The following is a 19,004-nucleotide window of genomic DNA, read 5'->3' as shown; positions in this document are numbered from 1 at the left end:
GGCTTGATAGAAAGTGAGTATTCGGTATCAACTCCTCCTGCCCTCTACCTTTCCTCCTGGAGAATGGGGCTAGGACTTGCACTGAGCCTTGTTGCACTTTCTTAGGTAGGGAGGCATGTTTGAGCCAGGAGGCCTACAAGTGGAGCCTATTCAAGCAGGTACCATACCACCTCCCCTTCCAGCCCCCAAAGGAGAAGCCCAGACAGACATTATGATTATTATATTTTTTTCAATGCCAGTGCTGCTCAGCCTTCAGCGTAACTTCAGTTTTCATGAAATAAACACTGACTATATAAAATTTTACTTTTCTGAAACTGAAATCTGAGATCAGGTCAAAGTTTCTTCTTTCCCATGAACCTGAACCTGTGTTCCATTAAGAGTTTCAGGTTCTGCAAGTGAGAGAACTGTGCTTGGGTCCTGCCTGCAAGTCACAGTGGCCTCACTTCACAGCTGTGTATGTCTGTGTGTGTCTCAACCCCAGCAGAAGTTACAAGGCTTAAGAGAGCGGTTGACCCAGACTGCCATACAGGTCAGGTCTGCGATGCTGGAACACAGGCAGGTGTTGGCGCATCTGTCGCAGAAAGTTGAGATCAATTCGGGCAAGGCAGAGGCCTGGTCCCTCGGAGCAGCAGGCCACCACTGTACCCCAGGGGTCCACCACCATGCTGTGGCCATAACTTGCTCTTGTCTCATGGTGGCGTCCACACTGTGCTGCCGCTATTACATAGCACTGAGATTCAATGGCACGGGCCCGCAGCAACACCTGAGAAGAAGAAGTGTGTTCACTCAAGCACATACAGCGATTAATAGGCAAGTGACAAGAAGTGGACACTCCAGGCCAATTTACTCATTGACCATTCTGCAAATCAACCAGAATTAGTGACTGTATTAACTCTCTAATACGACTCAACATCTGTCTAAGAAATGAATTTCCCCCTAGATGGGAAAGGAAGATAATCCTTTCAAGTAGAAAGAGAAGGAGAGTAAGATTTGGCTGCTTTTTTTGTTGTTTTGTTTTTGCTTTTTTGTATTTTCTATTTTTTTTGAGGTAAGGTTTCCCTGTGTAACCCTGGCTGGCCTGGAACCCACAGAGATCTGCCTGTCTCTGCCTCACAAGTGTTGGAATAAAAGGCAGGCACCACATGCCCCACTGTTTTCTGTTTTGTTTTTCGAGACAGGGCTTTTGTGTAACCTTGGCTGTCCTGGAACTTGCTCTATAGACCTCGCTGGTCTGGAACTCAGAGATCCACCTGCCTCTGCCTCTAGGTGTGTGCCACCACTATATCTGGCTTCTATTTTGTTTTTTTGTTTTTGTTTTTGAGTCAAGGTATCTCTATGTAGAACATATTGGCCTTGAACCTGTGGCAAATCCTTAGAGTGCCTGGAGTTTAGCTCTGTACCACGCTACTAAGAATAAGATTAAAAGAAGTCCTTATGGTTTGAAGAACCATTCTCTTACCTCCCAGTGGGCGGGTCCAGTAACCGATCCAAAGGCTGAAGGATAAGTAAGTATTTCTGCCCCAGCTTGAGCCAATTTCAGAGAAAGTTCAGGGAACCGCATGTCATAACAGATTGCTAGACCCACCTGAAATCAAAAACAACCCACTCATCTTCCCTGTCCCGTTCATAACATCCAGCACCTTCGTTATCCTACTCCAAAGGGGGATGTTACCACTTTTTCAATGTATTTCTGTTGACTTTTCAAACTCCCACCTTGCCTGCTGGTGTGCTGATGGGTGGCTCAAGAGTGTGTCCAGGCATAGTAGAATTGCTTTCCCGCATAGGCCCCTGACCTGGGATCTCCACATCGCACAGATGTGTCTTCCTGTAATGGGCCACCACTAGCCCTAGAGGAAGAGATAGACAAAATACTCAGTACAGGCAAGCGAGGAGCCCAGCTATGCTCTTCTCTCAAAGAGTAATAAAGCTAAGAACAGAAGTAGAAAATGCACTAAAGCCAAATAGTTGAGAAAATAATGCTGAAGGATCTGAGCTGAAGGTAGGAAAGCCTGGAAAGAGGCAAGCTAAAATGTTGAGTCTCACCCTTGTTGTTCAGAAGCACATGACAATTGTAGATTTTCTGAGTCTGCTTCCAGTCTTGGCCACGCTCGTGGAATCCACCCAAGGACAGCCAGATTCCACATTCCCTGGGGGGAGGGGACACTGACAACTCTACTCAAGGCTCTACCCCCTCTATGTGGCAATCCAGGAACACTGCCCAGTCATGATTCTATTTCCCTCCCACCCTCGTACCTGGCAAGCTGGCTATATCGTTCCATGAGGTCCCCATCCAGTGGCTCAGACAGTTGTAATGTCTCGGCAGGATTTCGCGCAATGAAGTCAAATGCCTCAGGCAGAAAAGCCAGGCAAGCACCCAGTCTGGCCGCCTCGTGAACCAGCTCAGCACATGTTTTAAAGTTCTCTTGCTTGTTTGGGGTTGATGTTACCTGGCACACAGCCACCAGGGGCAGCTCCCAGGAAGTTGATGAGGACACCGCCATGGCTCTGGGCCTGTGAAGGGCACAGGCAGTGTTCTCAGGTTTGCTAGCATGGAGAATCCCGGAGGCCCCAGTGGGACTGGGCCAGAAACGTATATGTTTTTCTCTTTTGAGACAGGGTGTTTTGTAGCTCAAGCAGGCCTTGTTATGTAGCTGTGGATGACCTTAAACTCCTGACTGATCCTCCTCCTGCCTGTTCCCCAAATGCTGAGATTACATAGTGGTGTGTCCCACCATTCTTACGGAGCAGAACCCCAGAGCTACTGGAGTTCACTTATTAATTGCTTGGTGGGTGACAGACGCCTTTGTCTCCCACTGTGCAGTTATTAACATGGATTGAGCAGCAATGTGCCAAGAGAGAACATAAAAAGAAACATGTTACCTGGGCTGAGTACAAAGTACTGAGCTTCGAGGTAATCGGTATCCGATACACAGAAGGGACAGGAGTTGGCGAGGAGGCCTGGTGACGAAGCCCAGCCTGAAGAAGGTGAGAAATCAGGACACCTAACCCTACTTCAAGCAGTAAGTTTCTACAATTCTCTGCCATTTTCAGGCCCTGTCAGTACTCCCCTCCCCCAAGGCTTCAAAAACACTTTTTTTTAAAAAAAAAACTATTAGTAGCTATGGAAGGAGATCATAAAATGGGAAAATGAGAGAGAAGACTATGATCCGTGCCTTAATACCTCAACTTCCAGTGATCTCACATTTAAAACTGAAGCCCTTTTCCTCTGCCAAACGTTTCCGCAGTTCAAGTCATCTCATGGAACCTTCCTCGTTTCCCCAATTCTCTCTTCTCGGCTGTGCCACCTGCACAGCTTTATAGACTCAACATATATCTTTCCCCTGACACCAGTATCTCGGAAGGAGCGTTCACTCTCTCCCTGGATCCCCACCATCTCGTGGTGGGTAAGGGGCACAGGACCAGATCCCAACCCTAGACCCCGCCCTATGATTAGCGCGTCCTTCCCCGCCTCTCCCTGGGACAAGAATCTCTGTCGCACAAGTTAAAGCATCGCAGGTGGAATTCACCGCAGCGGGCAGGGTTGGGGAGTAGGTCCTACATGAAGACACCGCCAAAACCATTCGCAGGGTCGATCTGAGGAGCTTCCTGGAACCAGAAGCGCTCGGGCAAGTGGGTGGTAACTACCAGACCGGATGTGACGCACTGGGAGTGCGCAGGCCGGAAAGCTTGCAGGTGGTGAAGATGGCGGACAGCGGCGGTCGTGTGAGCAAGAGCAGCGGGAACAGCACGGGGAAGGGAGCGGTGTCGGCGGAACAGGTGAGGATCGGATCGCGAGCGCTGAGGGTTACTGGGTCTCTGTCGAGCTCGTGCAAGAAATGGGGTCTGTGGCTTGGACGGACCCTTAGGCCCCTCCACGCTCGCCGTGGTCGCACACAGGGGAAGGGGTGTCTTTGCGGGTGGTCTCGAGCCCTCCTAGGGCATGGGTAGGCGGGTATGTAGCTGAGAGCCATGCCACGGAGCGGGAGGGTGTCCAGGTCCCTAGGGTGTGGGTCGTCCTTTGCCCCATCTTCGAGGTACCATAAAGAGGGTATGGTTTGGTATGACATTTAGTAACGAATCCCAGAGGGCTGTTAGTCAATGAGTTGTTTAGTCTGTGACTCCTAACCACGCGTTCACCATCGCCGACACTCTGCAGAACCACGAGCCTCAGACTCGACCAGTTTAGTCTTCTGTAACTATTTTAACCGAGGAGTAGAAAGTAGATAGGCTTTGTGGTTTGGTCTTGGAGTGGGGTGGAGGTTGCGACAGGGTCGCTCTATGTAGCTTTGGCTTTTCTGAAATTCACTGTGTAGATCAAGCTGGCCTGAAACGTAGAGATCTGCTTGTTCCTGCCTCTGCCTCTCAAATTCTGGGATTAAAAAGCGTGCGGCACTATGTTGGGCCAGGGTTGTTTAGTCTTTTGAGACATGGTCTCACCAAGTAGCCCAGGCTGGCCTCGAAGTCGCTGACTGTGTTCTCGGAATCTAGACTGACTTTTCAGAAGGGACCAGAACCCCTTTTCTGATCCAAGTTTGCTTCTCCTACATAACATTGGGATATGTCAGACTAATCAGAAAGCCCTTTGTGGTATGGGAACTGTGCCTTGTTAAGTGATTAATTCATAATAGAAGAAAAATCACATAATTGAATTGTGATTAGCGGTGTAGCTAAGTGGGTCAAGTGGGAAAGCCCTGAAGTGTAGGATATGAGAGGGTGTTCAGGTTGGGGTGTGTGTGTGTGTGTGTGTTGAACAGTTGTTTTAATCATAGGTGCATTTGTTAGTTAATTGTTGAAAAATCAGTACAAGCAGGTAAAAGTATCAGCATAAAGAGTTTAAAACCTATCCTATCAAAGAGCACAATCTATTGGAGCCACAAAATGGGGGGAGGGAGGATTTTCATGATTCTACTGTGAGACAGAAAGTAAGTGTTCGAAGAGAAGTAAACTGCAGTGAAGTTTTGAGGATGGAAGAGGGAGCATCTGACACAGTGGAAAAAACAACAAAAAATAATGCTCTTTGAGGGTCTGTCTTGAGTTAGGCTCCACTGAACACAGAGAAATAGGTAAATAAAACAGACCTTGTCTTCAACTTGATCAAAGAAAAACAAGATGGCCAAGTGTGGTGACTCAAACCTGTCATCTCGCTGGATTGCCACGTCCGTTTCCAGGCTAGCCTGGGCTACAGAGTGAAACACAGTCTCAAAAAACAAACAAGACAGACAGAAAAAACAAATAAAACAATGAGGCTTTAAAAAATATTTTATGGGCCTGGCGGTGGTGGTGCACACCTTTGATCCCAGCACTCAAGAAGCAGAGGCAGAAGGATCTCTGAGTTCGAGGCTAGACCGCTCTACAGAGCTAGTTTAGTTTCAGGACAGCCAAGGCTACACAGAGAAAGACTGTCTTGAAGAATAAACAAAAAAATGTTAATAAGGGGCTTGAGAGATGGTTTTTGCAGGGCCCCAAGCTTGGTTCCCAGCACCCGTGTTGGTTGGCTCCCAGTTCTCTATCACCTCAGCTCAAGGGAATCCAATGCCCTGCTCTGCCCTCCAAGGCAGCTGCACTCAAGTGTGCCTGCTCCCACACAGACACACATACACGCACATAATCTGAACAATTTTTCATTTGTTTTTGTTGTTTTGTTTCAAGGCAGTGTTTCTTTGTGCAGCCTTGGCTGTCCTGGAACTAGCTCCATAGACCAGGTTGGCCTTGAACTCACAGAGATTCCCCCTGCCTCTGCCTATTGAGGTCTGGGATTAAAGACATGCACCACCACTGCCTTGCCTAAACATTTTCTATAAATGGTAATTTGCTTTTATTTTCTGGAGGATAAAATTCTGCAGCTTAATTATGAAGGATGAGAAAAGTTGGTCAAGAGTTTTTTTGTTAGAATTAATAATTCGGAAGCATTCAGACATGAACAGCCTGGCCTTGGAAATTCTAGTGGACTTGAAAGCTATATAGTGCAAAGTTTAAAGGGGGCTACAGGGTTTCTGTTTCTGATGGACAATGGCACTTTAGATGAGAAAAAAAATGGAAAGGGGATGGTCCAGCTGTTTGTTATTCAAGGGGTGATAGGGAAGAGTCCCCAGAGGAGACCAAAGTGTGCAAGCATTCTTGTCTGCGGGTTGCAGACCAGAAGACATCAGCTGTCATAGGTGTCATTTACTTTGTTGTTGGAGACAACTTCTTTTGTTTAGCCTAGAACTCACCAAACTAGCTGGGATGGCTAGCCAGCCCTAGGTCCTCTTTCCCCAGCACTGGATAGCAAATATGCCTCGGGGGGTTAAGTTCGCCAACAGTCTAACATTCCTTTGTGGGCAGTTTGTGCCTTCAGGCCTTCTTTCTTTCTGTCTGTCTGTCTGTCTGTCTGTTCCAGAGATCAGATTCGGGTTCTTGGGCTTTTTACCTGTGGGACTTTCTCCCCAGCTCAATTGAAGTATTTATCACTGATGTTAATTCAAGCCAAATATGTCTTTTATAAGGAAGATAGGAGTTGGTAATACCTTATATGAGTCACTTGTTTTATTTTCTGTTCTTTATCATTTATTGGGGTTTTTTGTTTGTTTGAGATGGGATCTCCCTGTTAGTCCTGGCTAGCCTGGGACTTGCTATGTAGACAATTCTGGTCTAGGACTTGTGGGGGCATTCTTTCCATTTCCTCCTCCCGGGTGCACCAAAGCACTTGGCGACAAAGTATTTGCCTATGTATATGTATGTGCATGCCATATTCGTGCCTGATGCCCTTGGACTGTGGAGGGCAGAGCATCAGATTCCCTAGAACTGGAGTCTCCATGTAGGTGTTGGGAATTGAACCCAGGCCCTTTGCAAGAGCAACAAGTGCTCTTTGCTGCTGAGCCATCTCTCTAGCTCTCCGTAAGCTGTGAGGAAATCCCAGAAACATATATTTTACAATTAGTTTTACTCTATAAAACAATGCATGTTATTGTGGTTAATGTACAAAAGGGTAGGGACAGGTACAAATGGGAGATGATCTTACTGTACTAGACTAACTTACATTTGGACCGTGTCTTCTGCTAGTCTCACCTTTTATTCTTTTGTGTGTGTTTATGGATGGAAGGAAAGATGCCCTAGTCCATACTACTGCAGCCTAGGGAAGCCTGGGAAATTTACAAATGAAACATTTATTTTGCCTCAGGGTTCTGGAAGCTGACAATTCCATGGTTATAACAGCAGTATTGGCAAGAGGTAGACAGGGGAAGGGCGAGTGTGTGCTTGCAGAAAGGGAAAAACTCGAGAAGCGGTCTGACTCTACAAAAACCTGCTTTCCTGGAACCAGCCTCCTGTAGGAGGAGTTTTTCGTCGGGTCCTCAACTAACCACACAGAGACTTAATATTAATTATAAATGATCAGCCAATAGCTTAGGTTTGTTACTAGCTCTTACAGTTTTAATTAACCCATACTTCTGTCTGTTTCTGCCTTGTGACTTGGTACCTCATCCTGCTCCTCTTTGTCTCATCTTGACCCTGCAGGCTCTGCCTTTTTTCTTCCCAGCATTCTCTCTGCCCTGAAAATCCCACCTAGCTATTGGCCAATAAGCTTTTTATTAACAATGAGAGCAACGCATTTTCACGGTGTTACAGTAGGATTCTTCAACATCAGGCTCCCACATGCACTCACACACATGGACGCCCACACACATACATGTACACACACAAAATGGAAAAATAAAAAGAGTTCTTTCACAAGGTCAGCAAGATGATTCAGGGGCATAGGCATGATGTTTTGCTTCATTCCCAGGATCCATGTAAAGCTGCCCCCTCCCCCCCCCCGCCTGTAAATTGAACCCTGATACACATAGGACAAGTGCTCTACTACTGAGCCAGACCTTAATTTGTTTTCATGTTTTAGAAGTAAGCAAGACACAGCATCTAAGCTATCATAGAGCTTGGCACATAGTAGATGCTCTTTACTTTCCATACTGGGGAAAGCAGTTGTAGGGTCATGAAAGAGTTAAGTGTTTAAAAATGGGTTATATTTACATGTTAATTTTTTCGAGAGATAATAGAAAAGAAGGCACAATATATAGTGGCAAATAAAACAAATATAAATAAAAAAGATTTGGGGTTGGGGGTATAGCCCAGTTGGGTCGAGTGCTTGTCTTCTCTGCATGAGGCCTCAGGTTGAATGATTAGCATTGAATGTACTGGGTGTGAAGAGCACTCTTGTATTCCTAGCAGGACTTGGGAGCTGGGGACAAGAGGATCAGAAGTTCAAGTCATCTTGGCTACATGGCAAATTTGAGGTCATCTTGGGCTATATGGGATAAAAAAAGAAAAGAAAAAGTAGAAAAGATTTTCTGGGGGTTGGAGAGATGGTCAGAGGTTAAGAGCACTGGCTGTTCTTTCAGAGGTTCTGAGTTCAGTTCCCAGCAACTGCATGTGGCTCACAACCATCTGTAATGAGATCTGACGCCCTCTTCTGGCATGCAGTCAGAACACTGTATATATAATAAATAAATCTTAAAAGAAAAGGATTTTGTGTTTAAAAAGGGGGGAAATACTGGGTTGGTGGTGCCGCATGCCTTTAATTCCAGCATTCACGTGGCAGAGGCAGGCGGATCTGGATCTGAGTTCAAGTTGAGCTTGGTCTACAGAGGTTGAAAGTACTGGCTACTCTTCCGCATGGTGGCTCACAGCTGTGTATAGTGGGATCTGGTGCTCTCTTCTGGCCTAAAAAGAACAACAGGAAATAAGAAAAAGCGAAGAGGGGGCTGGAGAGATGGCTCAGTGGTTAAGAGCATTGCCTGCTCTTTCAAAGGTCCTGAGTTCAATTCCCGGCAACCACATGGTGGCTCACAACCATCTGTAATGAGGTCTGGTGCACTCTTCTGGCCTGCAGACATAAAAAAGACAGAATATTGTATGCATAATAAATAAATAAATAAATATTTTTTAAAAAAAAAGAAAAAAAGAAAAAGCGAAGAATTAGATATAGCCATAGCAGAGAAGACCACTAGAAAATTTGTATTTTAAAAGGAACAATGTGGCCAGGTGGTGGCGGTATTGGTACCCTCAGGAGACAGAGGATCTTTGTGAGTTCGAGGCCAGCCTGGTCTACAGAGCAAGTTCCAGGACAGGCTGCAAAGCTACAGAGAAACCCTGTCCATAAACACACACACACACACACACACACACACACGCACACACACACACGAACTGTGGGAATTCCGAGGAGTGGGAGTGGAGCTAGATGATTTTGAGACCCCAACGATGGCTGCTTAAAACTGGCTGAGTGTGCATCCTACTCAGAGTTATGTTGCAGTTTTCTGTTGACGGTGTATTTACTTTTACTGCAGTTATGTCCGAATTGTTCCACAACTGGGGATAATTCACTCATTTCAGTAGATCTAGTTGATATCCTGAAAGACAACAACAACAGATAATTCATATTACACTAGCATAAAGAAATAGGGTAGGGGGCTGGGATAGCTCCCTGGTAGATGCCTTCTTAACACCCCCCCCCCAAGCCCTAGGTCTGGTCTAACACTGAGGTGAAAGGGGTGGAGAGGTGGCTGTTGGTAAGATGTTGGCCAGGAGTGTGATACCACACATGTCCAGAAGAGCGCGCCATAGTGCTGGAAGAACATTTAGAGTCTTCTTTAGTTAGAGGATTTCCTTTTACTTTACTTCCCCCTCTCTTCTTTCTCATCTTCCCTCCTCTCTTGCCCTCTCTTCCTCTCATCTTCTCTTCTCTTCCTTCTTTTAAAAGACAGAGCCTCTGTCCCTGGTGACTTTGAACTCGTGATCCTCTTGTCTCAGTCTCCTCAGTACTGAGATTATAGACTTGCCACACAAAGCCAAGCTCCTTTTTAAACTAAACAAAACAAACAACTCGTTTGTCTTTTTCTTACTAGTTTTCAGGATAGTTTAACACTGTGGCTTAGTGGATGAAGCACTTGCTGCATGGACCTTGCCTGGGATCTGATCCTTAAAGTTGAAGGAGAGAATGGAACCCCAGGGTTGTCCTTTCTGGAGGTCACTTCCCAGTGCCCACACCCAGAAACTCATAGCCACCTGTAACTAACTCCAGGTGAATCTGACACCCTCTTCTGACCTCCATACAAGCACACCACATACACACAAAAGTAAACATTTTTAAATCTTAGAAAAAAAGGCAAGGACTGAAAAGATGGTGGCGTGGTTAAGAGCACATACTGTTCTTCTAGAGGACCCAGGTCTGATTCCGGGTTCCCATATCAGACCTGTAACTCCAGCTCCTGGGAATCCAACACCCTCTTCTGGTCTCTGTGTGCACAAATACATATCCATATAATTAAAGATAAAAGCATCTTGCTGGGGAAGGGGTAGGGGTGGAGACTGGTGAGATAGTTCAGTGGTTGAAAGAATTTACTACTTTTGCATAGAACCCAGGTTCAGTTTCCAGCACCCACACGGTGGCTCACGACCATCATTCCAGTTTCAGGGGATCTGATGCCTCTAGGCATCAGGAACACACATGGTACATATACATACATTCTTGTAGGCATAACACTCATAAACATATAATAAAAATGAATAAATTGAGAGAAACAAAAAAGCCTTCTCAGCCCTCCTTTTTTGATTTTTAGAGATAGGGTTTTTCTGCGCAACAGCCCTAGCTGTTCTGGAACTCACAGAGATCCGCCTGCTTCTGCCTCCCAAGTGCTGGGATTAAAGGCATGTACCACCACCTGGCTGCTAACAGCCTCCCTTTCCTGCAAGTCTCCTGTAGGTATTCCAGCAGCCCCATCCTACCTCTATTTTGATCAGTTATTAAATCTCCTTGTGTCTAGCAAATGCCTCACACATGTAGGCACTAAGTGCCTACTGGGAAGGAATTACACAGACTAAGAAATTGCAGATTTGTATTCTCCTCCTTTCCCAAGATGGGTATTCACTCCTCCATCTTTGTGAAACTTGCCGTCCTGTGGACTGCCTTCACTTTCTGGCATTTTCACTGTCTCATCTCTCATCTTTTCTCATGTCTTAGGTAATTGCTGGCTTTAATCGCCTTCGGCAGGAGCAGAGAGGCTTGGCATCCAAAGCAGCTGAGCTGGAGATGGAACTGAATGAGCACAGGTAAGAAAGTCACAGAGAAACAATAGAACAATTGGATGGGCCGTTTTGAGGGTGGGCTGCAGTAGAGTGGGACTGAATTTTGAGGTCTTGTTCTCTACCCTAGCCTAGTGATTGATACCCTGAAGGAAGTGGACGAAACCCGCAAGTGCTACCGAATGGTTGGAGGTGTGCTGGTGGAGCGGACTGTCAAAGAAGTGCTGCCTGCCTTGGAGGGTAACAAAGAGCAGGTGAGCAAGGGGTTAAATAGGGATGACCAGGGATATAGGGAATGTGAGGGAAGAAAGTCCCGGCAGAAATTCATGTTGAAGATGGTGTGTAGCTTGTTAGTCTGTGCCCTTTATACGATTACGAAGTCCAACTCCTTACATAGGGAGTTGCTGGCTGCGTGCCCTTTCCATAGGCTCTTTGATGTGGTTGATTTGGGAGGAGGATGGGTAGAGCAGTGTTTCTCACAGTGTAGTCTATGGATACCTGAATCAAAATCACCTGAAGAACTAGTTTAATAGTGCTGGATCAAATCCAGGCTAAGAGCTCTGCTACTGCTGCACCTCCAGCCAAGAATCCGTTGAAAATCCAACTTCTTACGCTCTTTCTGGATTCACTGAACCAGACCCTCAAAGATACCATAAGTGACATTTTAAAAGGAGAAAGAGTACTGAGTGGGGTGCTACATATTGGTGATTAACTTGCTATGATGAGGCAGGGGAATCTTGGGTTTAAAACCATCCGAGTCAATAAGTTTAAAAAAAAAAATTAATGTGACCAAAGAGAAATGATGGAGATAAATGCTGTTTTTTTTGTTGTTGTTGTGTTTTTTTGTTTGTTTTTTATGTATACTGTGTTCTGTCTGCAAGTATACCTGCAGACCAGAAGGGAGCACCAGATCTCATTACAGATGGTTGTGAGCCACCGTGTGGTTGCTGAGAGTTGAACTCAGGACCTCTGGAAGAGCAGTCAGTGCTCTTAACCACTGAGTCATCTCCAGTCCAATAAATGCTGTTTTAAGAATAAGCAACCCACCCTCCCAGGAAGCTGTTGGCAATTAAAGGTTGCTAGGAGAGGGTGGGTCATTGTCTTCAGTACTGCAGCCCCTGGTGAGTTGCTCATCCTCCCGTGAATAGCTCCAGACTCGTGCCCACAAGGATGGTCCTGGTAAAACTCAGTGGGTCACAAGACAAATCCAAGATATATGATTATGAGATATGGGGGATTTGTCAGGGAGGTGAATAAAGGAGTGGAGCTGGCCAGGTGGTAGTGGTGCACACCTTTAATCACAGCAGTTGGGAGGCAGAGGCAGGTTGATCCCCTGTGAGTTTGAGGCTAGCCTGATCTACAAAGTGAGTTCCTGGACAGCCAGGGCAACACAGAGAAACTCTGTTTCAAAAACAAAACAAAACAAAAGACTGGGGCTAAGTATCTAAGTATGATCAGAATATATTATGTACACTGTACTGTTGGAGGAAGCTGCTTATTGGTTCCTGGCCACTTGGCTAGCTTAGACCCGAAATAATCACATAGAAACTATTAATTGAATCACTGCTTGGCCCATTAGCTCTAGCTTTTTATTGGCTAACTCTTATATTAATTTAACCCATTTCTGTTAATCGGTGTATCGCTACATGGCAGTGGCTTTCTGGGTAATGTTCCCAGTGTCTGTCTCAGGTGGAGGATCTGTAGCTTCTCTCTGACTCTGCCCTTCCCTGCCTAGCTAAGTTCTGCCCTACTATAGATCCAAAGCAGTTCTTTATTCATTAACCAATAAAAGCAACACATAGACAGAAGGACCGCCCACATCATTGTACATTTATGAAGTTGTCAAAGACTAACAAAAGTAAGAAGGTCAGGGGATTCCCTTGTATAAGACACTGTGTGTGAGACAACTTGAGAGCCTGGGCTAAAGGTGACGTTGAGTATGATCTTGTTTCGCTTTCTCTAATCATTGTCCACTCCAGGTCGGGGAAGGGAGGCGTGCAGCCCTTTCTATAGCCTCTTTTCTTTACTTCTAGATTCAGAAGATCATTGAGACACTGTCACAGCAGCTTCAGGCAAAGGGGAAAGAACTCAATGAATTTCGGGAAAAGCACAACATTCGTCTTATGGGGGAAGACGAGAAGCCAGCAGCCAAGGAGAACTCAGAAGGGGCTGGGGCGAAGTCCAGCTCAGCAGGAGTGCTGGTCTCTTAGGAACTAAGTCCTCCGCATTTTTTTCACCCTGACACCCACTTCTAATTTCTTTTTATTGTTGTTGTTGTTGTTATTATTATTATTATTTTCTCTGCTATTGTAATATTTTTTGTTAATTAAATGTTTTGGTCAGAATGCTTAGCTGTAGCCTGAAACTTTCTCTCATTAAGGACAAAAGACAGCATACAGCTGGACATGGTGGCACACATGCCTTTTAGCGCTTGGAATGTAACAGGAAACAGGTCTCTGAGGTTCAGGCTATCCAAGGCTATATATAGTGAGACTCTGTTTCAAACAAGCAAACAAAAAAGGAAAAAAAAATAGTATCTGATTTGCAGTTTTTGTCTCTACCAGGTTAACGGCTCCCAGTATCAGAGAGGCTTTAGGTTTTCCCTTGCAAATAAAGGTGTCTACTTATGTAGTGCCCTTCTAAAACGGACTCAGAGACAAAGTGTTGATTCTCGGATTGAAGTTTAATAAGTATTTGAAGTGGGCAATAGCTCTGATGATAGTGTTGTGTGTCTGCCATGACACAGGCTCTGGCCATTTGCCTTTGGGCTGCTCTTTAGACGAAGAGTTCCAGGATGCAAACCTGTGGGCTTGCTGTCCTGCCGTCCTCACCAAAACCCCCAACCAAATAAAGCTGGTCATTCCAAAGGCAAGTGCGATGGCCCACGCGCTTCAGTCCACGGTCTGCGCAGGGGAAGTGGAACCACAGAGGCGGAGACTTGCCTGTTGGATGGAGAGCAGAAAGTGGTTGTTGAGGGGGGATACCTTGGTCTTCGCTTCAACAATGCTTGCCTATTATTTTCCTCCCCCATTTAATTTGTTGGCCTTTTCAAATATTCTATGTATCTTGTCTATTTTGTTTTGTTTCTTGAAGCAGGGTCTCACTATCCTGGTTGGTCTCAAACTCTATGTAGACCAGGCTGGCTGGCCTCAAACTTCCAGAGATCTCTGTCTGCCTCCAGGTACTGGGATTAAAGGTGTAAACCACCATACCTGGCTCTTTTTTCTTTTCTTTTGTTTTTGTTTTTGAGACAGGGTTTCTTTGTGTAGCCCTGGCTGACATGGAACTTGCTCTGTAGACCAGGCTGGCCTTGAACTCACATTCTCCTGTCTGTCTTATGAGTACTGGAACTAAAGGCATGTGCCACTACAGCCTGGCTATGGCTCTATTTTTAAAAAGTGTATATATATTAGATAGGGTCTTATGTGTAGCCCTGACTGACCTGGAACTCATTATATTGTAACATGCTTTCTTTTGGGCCACCAACCAGCTCCCAAGTAAAGACACAGAGACATCTAATTGGTTATGAATGTTCAGCCTTATTTTATGCTTGCTCCACTAGCTCTTATTAACCCCTCTTTACCTGCATTTTGCCTCGGGGCTTTTTACCTTTCTTTAATTCTGTATGTGCTACTCCATGTCTGTCTGGCCCTGAGTGTCTCGCTCTCTTTCTCCCTCATTCTCTCTCTCTAGCTTTAGACTCCTCCTACTTATTCTCTTAGCCTGCCAGCCCCACCTATCCCACCTCTGCCTCTGTATTGGCCGTTCAGCTTTTTATTAGACCAATCAGGTGCCTTAGACAGGCAAAGCAACACATCTTTACATAATTAAATGCAGCACAAACAAATGTAACACATCTTTGCCTAGTTAAAGAAATATTCTACGACTGGGCGGTGGTGGCGCATACCTTGAATCCCAACACTCAGGAGGCAGAGGCAGGAGGATCTCTGTGAGTTCGAGGCTAGCCTGGTCTACAAGAGCTAGTACCAGGACAGGCTCTAAAGCTACAGAGAAATCCTGTCTCGAAAAACCAAAAAAAAAAAAAAAAGAAAGAAAGAAATATTCCACAACACTATACAGACCAGGCTGGCTTTGAACTCACATAGAAGGCATTTGCCTGCCTTCTACTTTCCATCTGAGTTGAAAGGTGAGAGCCTCCATATCTGGTTCAGTAAGCCTTAGCCTTTAAAGGCTGAGCTAGCTTTCTGATCCTCTATTGCATTTTCCTTTTTTTTTTTTTTAAAGACAGGGTCTCTGTAGCTCTGACTTGTCTGAAACTCACTATGCAGACCCAGCTGGCCTTGAACTCAGAAATCCTCCTGCTTCTGCCCCTAGTGCACGCACCACTGCACCCGGCCCACCTTTCTTTAACTTGTGTCAACTAATTTGTCTTCCATTCTGTCCCACCACTCCATCTTTTTGTAGTTTTCTGGTTCACGTCTTTCCCTCCTCCCTTCCTCGAACATTAGTTTGGCTCTCACGGGTATCGTAGATGTAGAGGTCATTGCAGATCGTGTCCCTAGCTCTGGTCAGAGTTTCCCCACCAAAGAGTACAGCGAAAGGTCCCACCACTGAACAGGAATGGTGCCGCAGGCTCTGGGGTCCCTGCTGCAACCCCTGCCCACTGCTCACAAGCCTTGCAAGCTGTTCCATCAAACGAGGAGCAACAGGTGGTTCCTCCTTTGGAGAGAGAAAAGGGACTGTCTGAAGGGTTTGCTCATCTCAGTTTAGTCCTTTTCTACTCTAAAATGTGAGGCGCCAATACCTTAATTTTCCCGTGGCTCCATTGCCCTGCTACTTCTGGTTCAACGGAGTTGCAGCCCCCAAAGAGCAATAGCTGATGACCCGGGTGGGGTCCAGCAGTGGGCAGCAGAGCAGCACAGTGACCAGACCGTGAGACAGTGTGACAGCCTTCTTCCTTGTAGCTGTTGGTACACAAATTCGGGTTTTCTGAAAAGATTCGAGTGTTGTACCGCTTTACCAGAGTGCCCTTGTGAAAGAGAAAATCAGGCTTGGAGCAGATAGTTAGGCCATCTTGGAAATTGTAGATCCAAGAAGGAGGGTGCTAGGGTGAGGACAGGAATCAATTACCAGTAAGTTTATTAAGTTTTGTTTTTCTAGATATAGAGAAAATGAATAGACGTTTGGGGCAAAGGTTGCTGTACCAATAAGTGCGGGTGCTGTGGTCCAACTTTAACGTGTAGATGCTTCCATAGCGTCGCTGAGTGCGGGTACCACCCTCTCTGTCGGACACTCGCAGCTCTCGGTCTGATAGGCGAGTGCAAGTGTGACTGCTGAGGCCAGCAGGAGGGCTGTTGCCAGGGTTCGCAGTCCATATCTCCCACACTCCACTCTCCGTGTCCAGAGCGGCCACCGTGGCTAAGCGACGTGACCCGTCCCAGCCCCCCACCACACATAGCCAACGTCCTCCCACCAGTGCCGCATCATGGTGACTGCGAAGGGGACTACCCCGGGCTGGCAGTCGTACCGCTTGTCCCCCAGCTGGGTCAAAGATCACAGTATCACTGCTGGGCACCCTTGCACCACCTTCTAAGAGACCCCCTACCAGATAGAACCGTCCCCGCAGTTCGGTGCATGAATGGAAGGCACGAGCCAGAAGCGCATCCCGCGCCACTGGCCTCCAGATCCAGGCCGAGCCCACTGCTCGACCGGGGGATTCCGCCCCAGCCATGGGCCCAGCAGAAGGGAGAGCCGTTGGATCGCTTCAGATCACACCCCTTCTTGCGGGGCCCAGCACTTCCTTCAGGCATGGGCTAGCTTCCCCTCCAGGACCAACCCAGGTCCTTCCGTACTCAAGACACCCCTTCTCTCCACTGCTGTCGCCCAGCAACCACTGCAAGGACTGCAGTGCGACCGCTGCAAACCGAAGGTCGCAAAGCGCCTGTTACCTTGGAGACAGGACACCTGGTTAGCTACCGCGATCATACAGTGATGCAACGAGATGTGGGGAAATCAGTAAACATCCTTAAAGACTTGGGCTCAAAAAGGGTGGGCGCTGACAGGTCCTTAGAAAAACCCAATATTGACGAGTTAGCTTGATTATGACATTCGGGGCGTAGGGTTTGTGGGAACGGACCGTGTCTTCCTCCCACTCCCCACCGCTGCAAAGTTTCAAACTTGAAATTTTCTCTAGGGATGAGGTAGGAAAGAAACAAGTCACAGGTCAGAGGTTGAGGGAATGAACACCGACTAAGTGACTTGGAGTCAGATTTGGGTAGAGTTCCTCCAGCGTTCCCATTTATGTAACCGGTTGGTAAAGTCCTTCAAAGTACTGATTGGATGGAGAGTCTTTTCACCTCTGGCCGCTAGAGGGCAGTAGAGTCCAGCCTCCAAGGGAAGAGACAGGAGCGAAAGGTGGTGATGGTGGCGAGAGATAGGAAAAGAAAAGAGACAACATGGGGAGGAGGAGATGAGTTAGAGTGGGTAAAGTGCGTGAGGAAAATTAGCTTAGGCATATCTCGGACATTTTTTCACTACTGAGTCCTGGGAAGAATAATGATTTCATCTTGCCTCTTTAGAATCATGTAATGCATGGCACTGTGGAACTCAGGATTAAGGAAGGGTGGGGAGTTTCTCCGATAGGATCCTGGGCAGAGGTGCCCAGCCTTAGAAGGTGGGTGGGGGTGAGACGGGGAGGAGAGAAAAACACCCCTGCCCCTCCCTGCTCTCTTCCTTTGATTCAAGCCGGGTTACTGAAGGCCTTAACACTGTCCCCACAGGACCCAGTGCAGAATAGAGAGGCCCAGATCAAGGCTGACTGGTTTCGGCTGTAGGAGGAAATGAGACAGATTTCTCCTCCTAGCCCAGCTGGGGAGGGGCAGAATTGGATCTGTGTCCCCCAAGCTGGGCTTTAAGTGGGAAGGATGGCTTCCTTCCCACTTAAAGGCACTTGGTTTCTAAACATGAACTTGCTCCCGATTAGCCTGAGAAATCCAGGCCACGGAGAGGGTCCAAGATTTCAGTGGGAACGGCCATGGTATTCAGGGGACTGGGATCGTGTGCACTGGGCCTTCCCCTCCTGATCCCAATTAGATCTGGAGAGGAAGCTACATGGGGAGGGCTTGCAGGGGAAGCCACAGTTGTAGACTATGTGATTACCAGGACCCATTGCCCTTTTTTCCATCCCTCCCTTACTTTTTGAAAATTTGTGGTACTGAGGATTGAACCTAGGGTGTTGCTAGCTAACACTCCACTACTTCACTGTTTCTCCAACCCATGTTTGTTTTTTTATTATTTGTTTATTTGTTTGTTTATTTGTTTTGTTTTAAACTTTGAGTTAGGGTCTTGATAAGTTTCCCAGGATGGCCTTCAACTCATTTGTAGCTCAGGCAGTCTTTGCCTCAGTCTCCTGACTAGCTGAGATTGCAGGCCCGCCCACCAGGCCTGTCCTCACCTGTATGTTAAGCTGAGATTCAACAATAGCTTCGTGTCTTTGCCTATCCAGTTATCTTTTCCTGCATTTGACAAGTCAGATCCTCAGTTTTCTAAGTTATGGTAAAATTCTCTTCTAAAAGAAACATCTAAGGCCCGGGAGGTAGCTCAGTGATGCAAGTCCCAGGACCTGAGTTCCATCCCCAGAATCCACATAAAATAGATGGGCATGGCATCCCAGTGCTGGCAAGGCAGAGACGGTGGATCCCTGGGCTTGGTGGCCAGCCCTAGTCTATTAGGTGAGCTCCAGGGCAATGAGAGATCTGTCTCAAAATACTAGTGGACAGCATTCAAGAAACGACACCTGAGACTGTCTTCTGGCTTCCACATACACACACGTGTGTCCTTCAACATACACAGATGTGTGTCCTTCCACATGCACACACATGAACATGAATAATCAGCGCCTTTGATTTCAGCAGTTGGAAAGCTGATGCAGGGGGATGATTGGTCTAGGCTACACAGAACTAAGCTAACCAAGACTACATGAAAAGGTC

The 19,004-nt window shown here is 46.6% G+C and overlaps 3 protein-coding genes across 4 annotated transcripts; 1 reads left to right on the top strand and 2 right to left on the bottom strand.

The window, feature by feature from the left end:
• Nucleotides 1–205: 205 nt before the first annotated feature.
• On the bottom strand, nt 206–3,654 carry Nit1 (nitrilase 1). 2 transcript variants are annotated; one of them, XM_048452131.3, is made up of 7 exons: nt 3,560–3,654; nt 2,881–2,976; nt 2,254–2,511; nt 2,044–2,147; nt 1,714–1,847; nt 1,460–1,585; nt 206–763 (listed from the first exon to the last, which is right to left on the bottom strand). In XM_048452131.3, coding segments are annotated over exons 1-7 (987 nt in total). In that variant the 5' UTR covers nt 3,562–3,654; the 3' UTR covers nt 206–496. The 2 variants fall into 2 exon arrangements, with proteins under 2 accessions (XP_048308088.1, XP_048308103.1); XM_048452146.3 differs by having other exon boundaries at nt 3,528–3,647.
• On the top strand, nt 3,645–13,406 carry Pfdn2 (prefoldin subunit 2). The gene is made up of 4 exons (XM_048452216.2): nt 3,645–3,777; nt 10,994–11,082; nt 11,186–11,309; nt 13,089–13,406. Exons 1-4 carry the CDS (start codon nt 3,703–3,705, stop codon nt 13,263–13,265), a joined length of 465 nt encoding a protein of 154 aa, XP_048308173.1. The 5' UTR covers nt 3,645–3,702; the 3' UTR covers nt 13,266–13,406.
• A 313-nt stretch (nt 13,407–13,719) lies between these two features.
• Nucleotides 13,720–16,937, bottom strand: Klhdc9 (kelch domain containing 9). The gene is made up of 4 exons (XM_048452118.3): nt 16,221–16,937; nt 15,821–15,980; nt 15,537–15,735; nt 13,720–13,997 (listed from the first exon to the last, which is right to left on the bottom strand). Exons 1-4 carry the CDS (start codon nt 16,745–16,747, stop codon nt 13,831–13,833), a joined length of 1,053 nt encoding a protein of 350 aa, XP_048308075.3. The 5' UTR covers nt 16,748–16,937; the 3' UTR covers nt 13,720–13,830.
• Between the last annotated feature and the right edge of the window lie 2,067 nt (nt 16,938–19,004).

Source organism: Myodes glareolus, chromosome 5 (assembly GCF_982192425.1).
Source record: "Myodes glareolus chromosome 5, mMyoGla1.1, whole genome shotgun sequence".
Taxonomy (NCBI): Eukaryota; Metazoa; Chordata; class Mammalia; order Rodentia; family Cricetidae; genus Myodes; species Myodes glareolus.
This window is presented reverse-complemented; position numbering and strand designations above follow the sequence as displayed.

Coding starts and splice junctions, on each gene's coding strand:
- Nit1 (XM_048452131.3), bottom strand. Junction 2,512..2,880: donor GTACTTTGTACTCAGCCCAG/GTAACATGTTTC, acceptor TGCCCTTCACAG/GCCCAGAGCCATGGCGGTGT. Junction 1,586..1,713: donor TCAGCACACCAGCAGGCAAG/GTGGGAGTTTGA, acceptor TTTTGATTTCAG/GTGGGTCTAGCAATCTGTTA.
- Pfdn2 (XM_048452216.2), top strand. CDS start 3,703: ATGGCGGACAGCGGCGGTCGTGTGAGCAAGAGCAGCGGGAACAGCACG. Junction 11,083..11,185: donor ATGGAACTGAATGAGCACAG/GTAAGAAAGTCA, acceptor TCTCTACCCTAG/CCTAGTGATTGATACCCTGA. Junction 11,310..13,088: donor TGGAGGGTAACAAAGAGCAG/GTGAGCAAGGGG, acceptor CTTTACTTCTAG/ATTCAGAAGATCATTGAGAC.
- Klhdc9 (XM_048452118.3), bottom strand. CDS start 16,747: ATGGCTGGGGCGGAATCCCCCGGTCGAGCAGTGGGCTCGGCCTGGATC. Junction 15,736..15,820: donor GGAGCCACGGGAAAATTAAG/GTATTGGCGCCT, acceptor CTCTCTCCAAAG/GAGGAACCACCTGTTGCTCC. Junction 13,998..15,536: donor CCTCTACATCTACGATACCC/GTGAGAGCCAAA, acceptor TCCATCCAACAG/GCAAGTCTCCGCCTCTGTGG.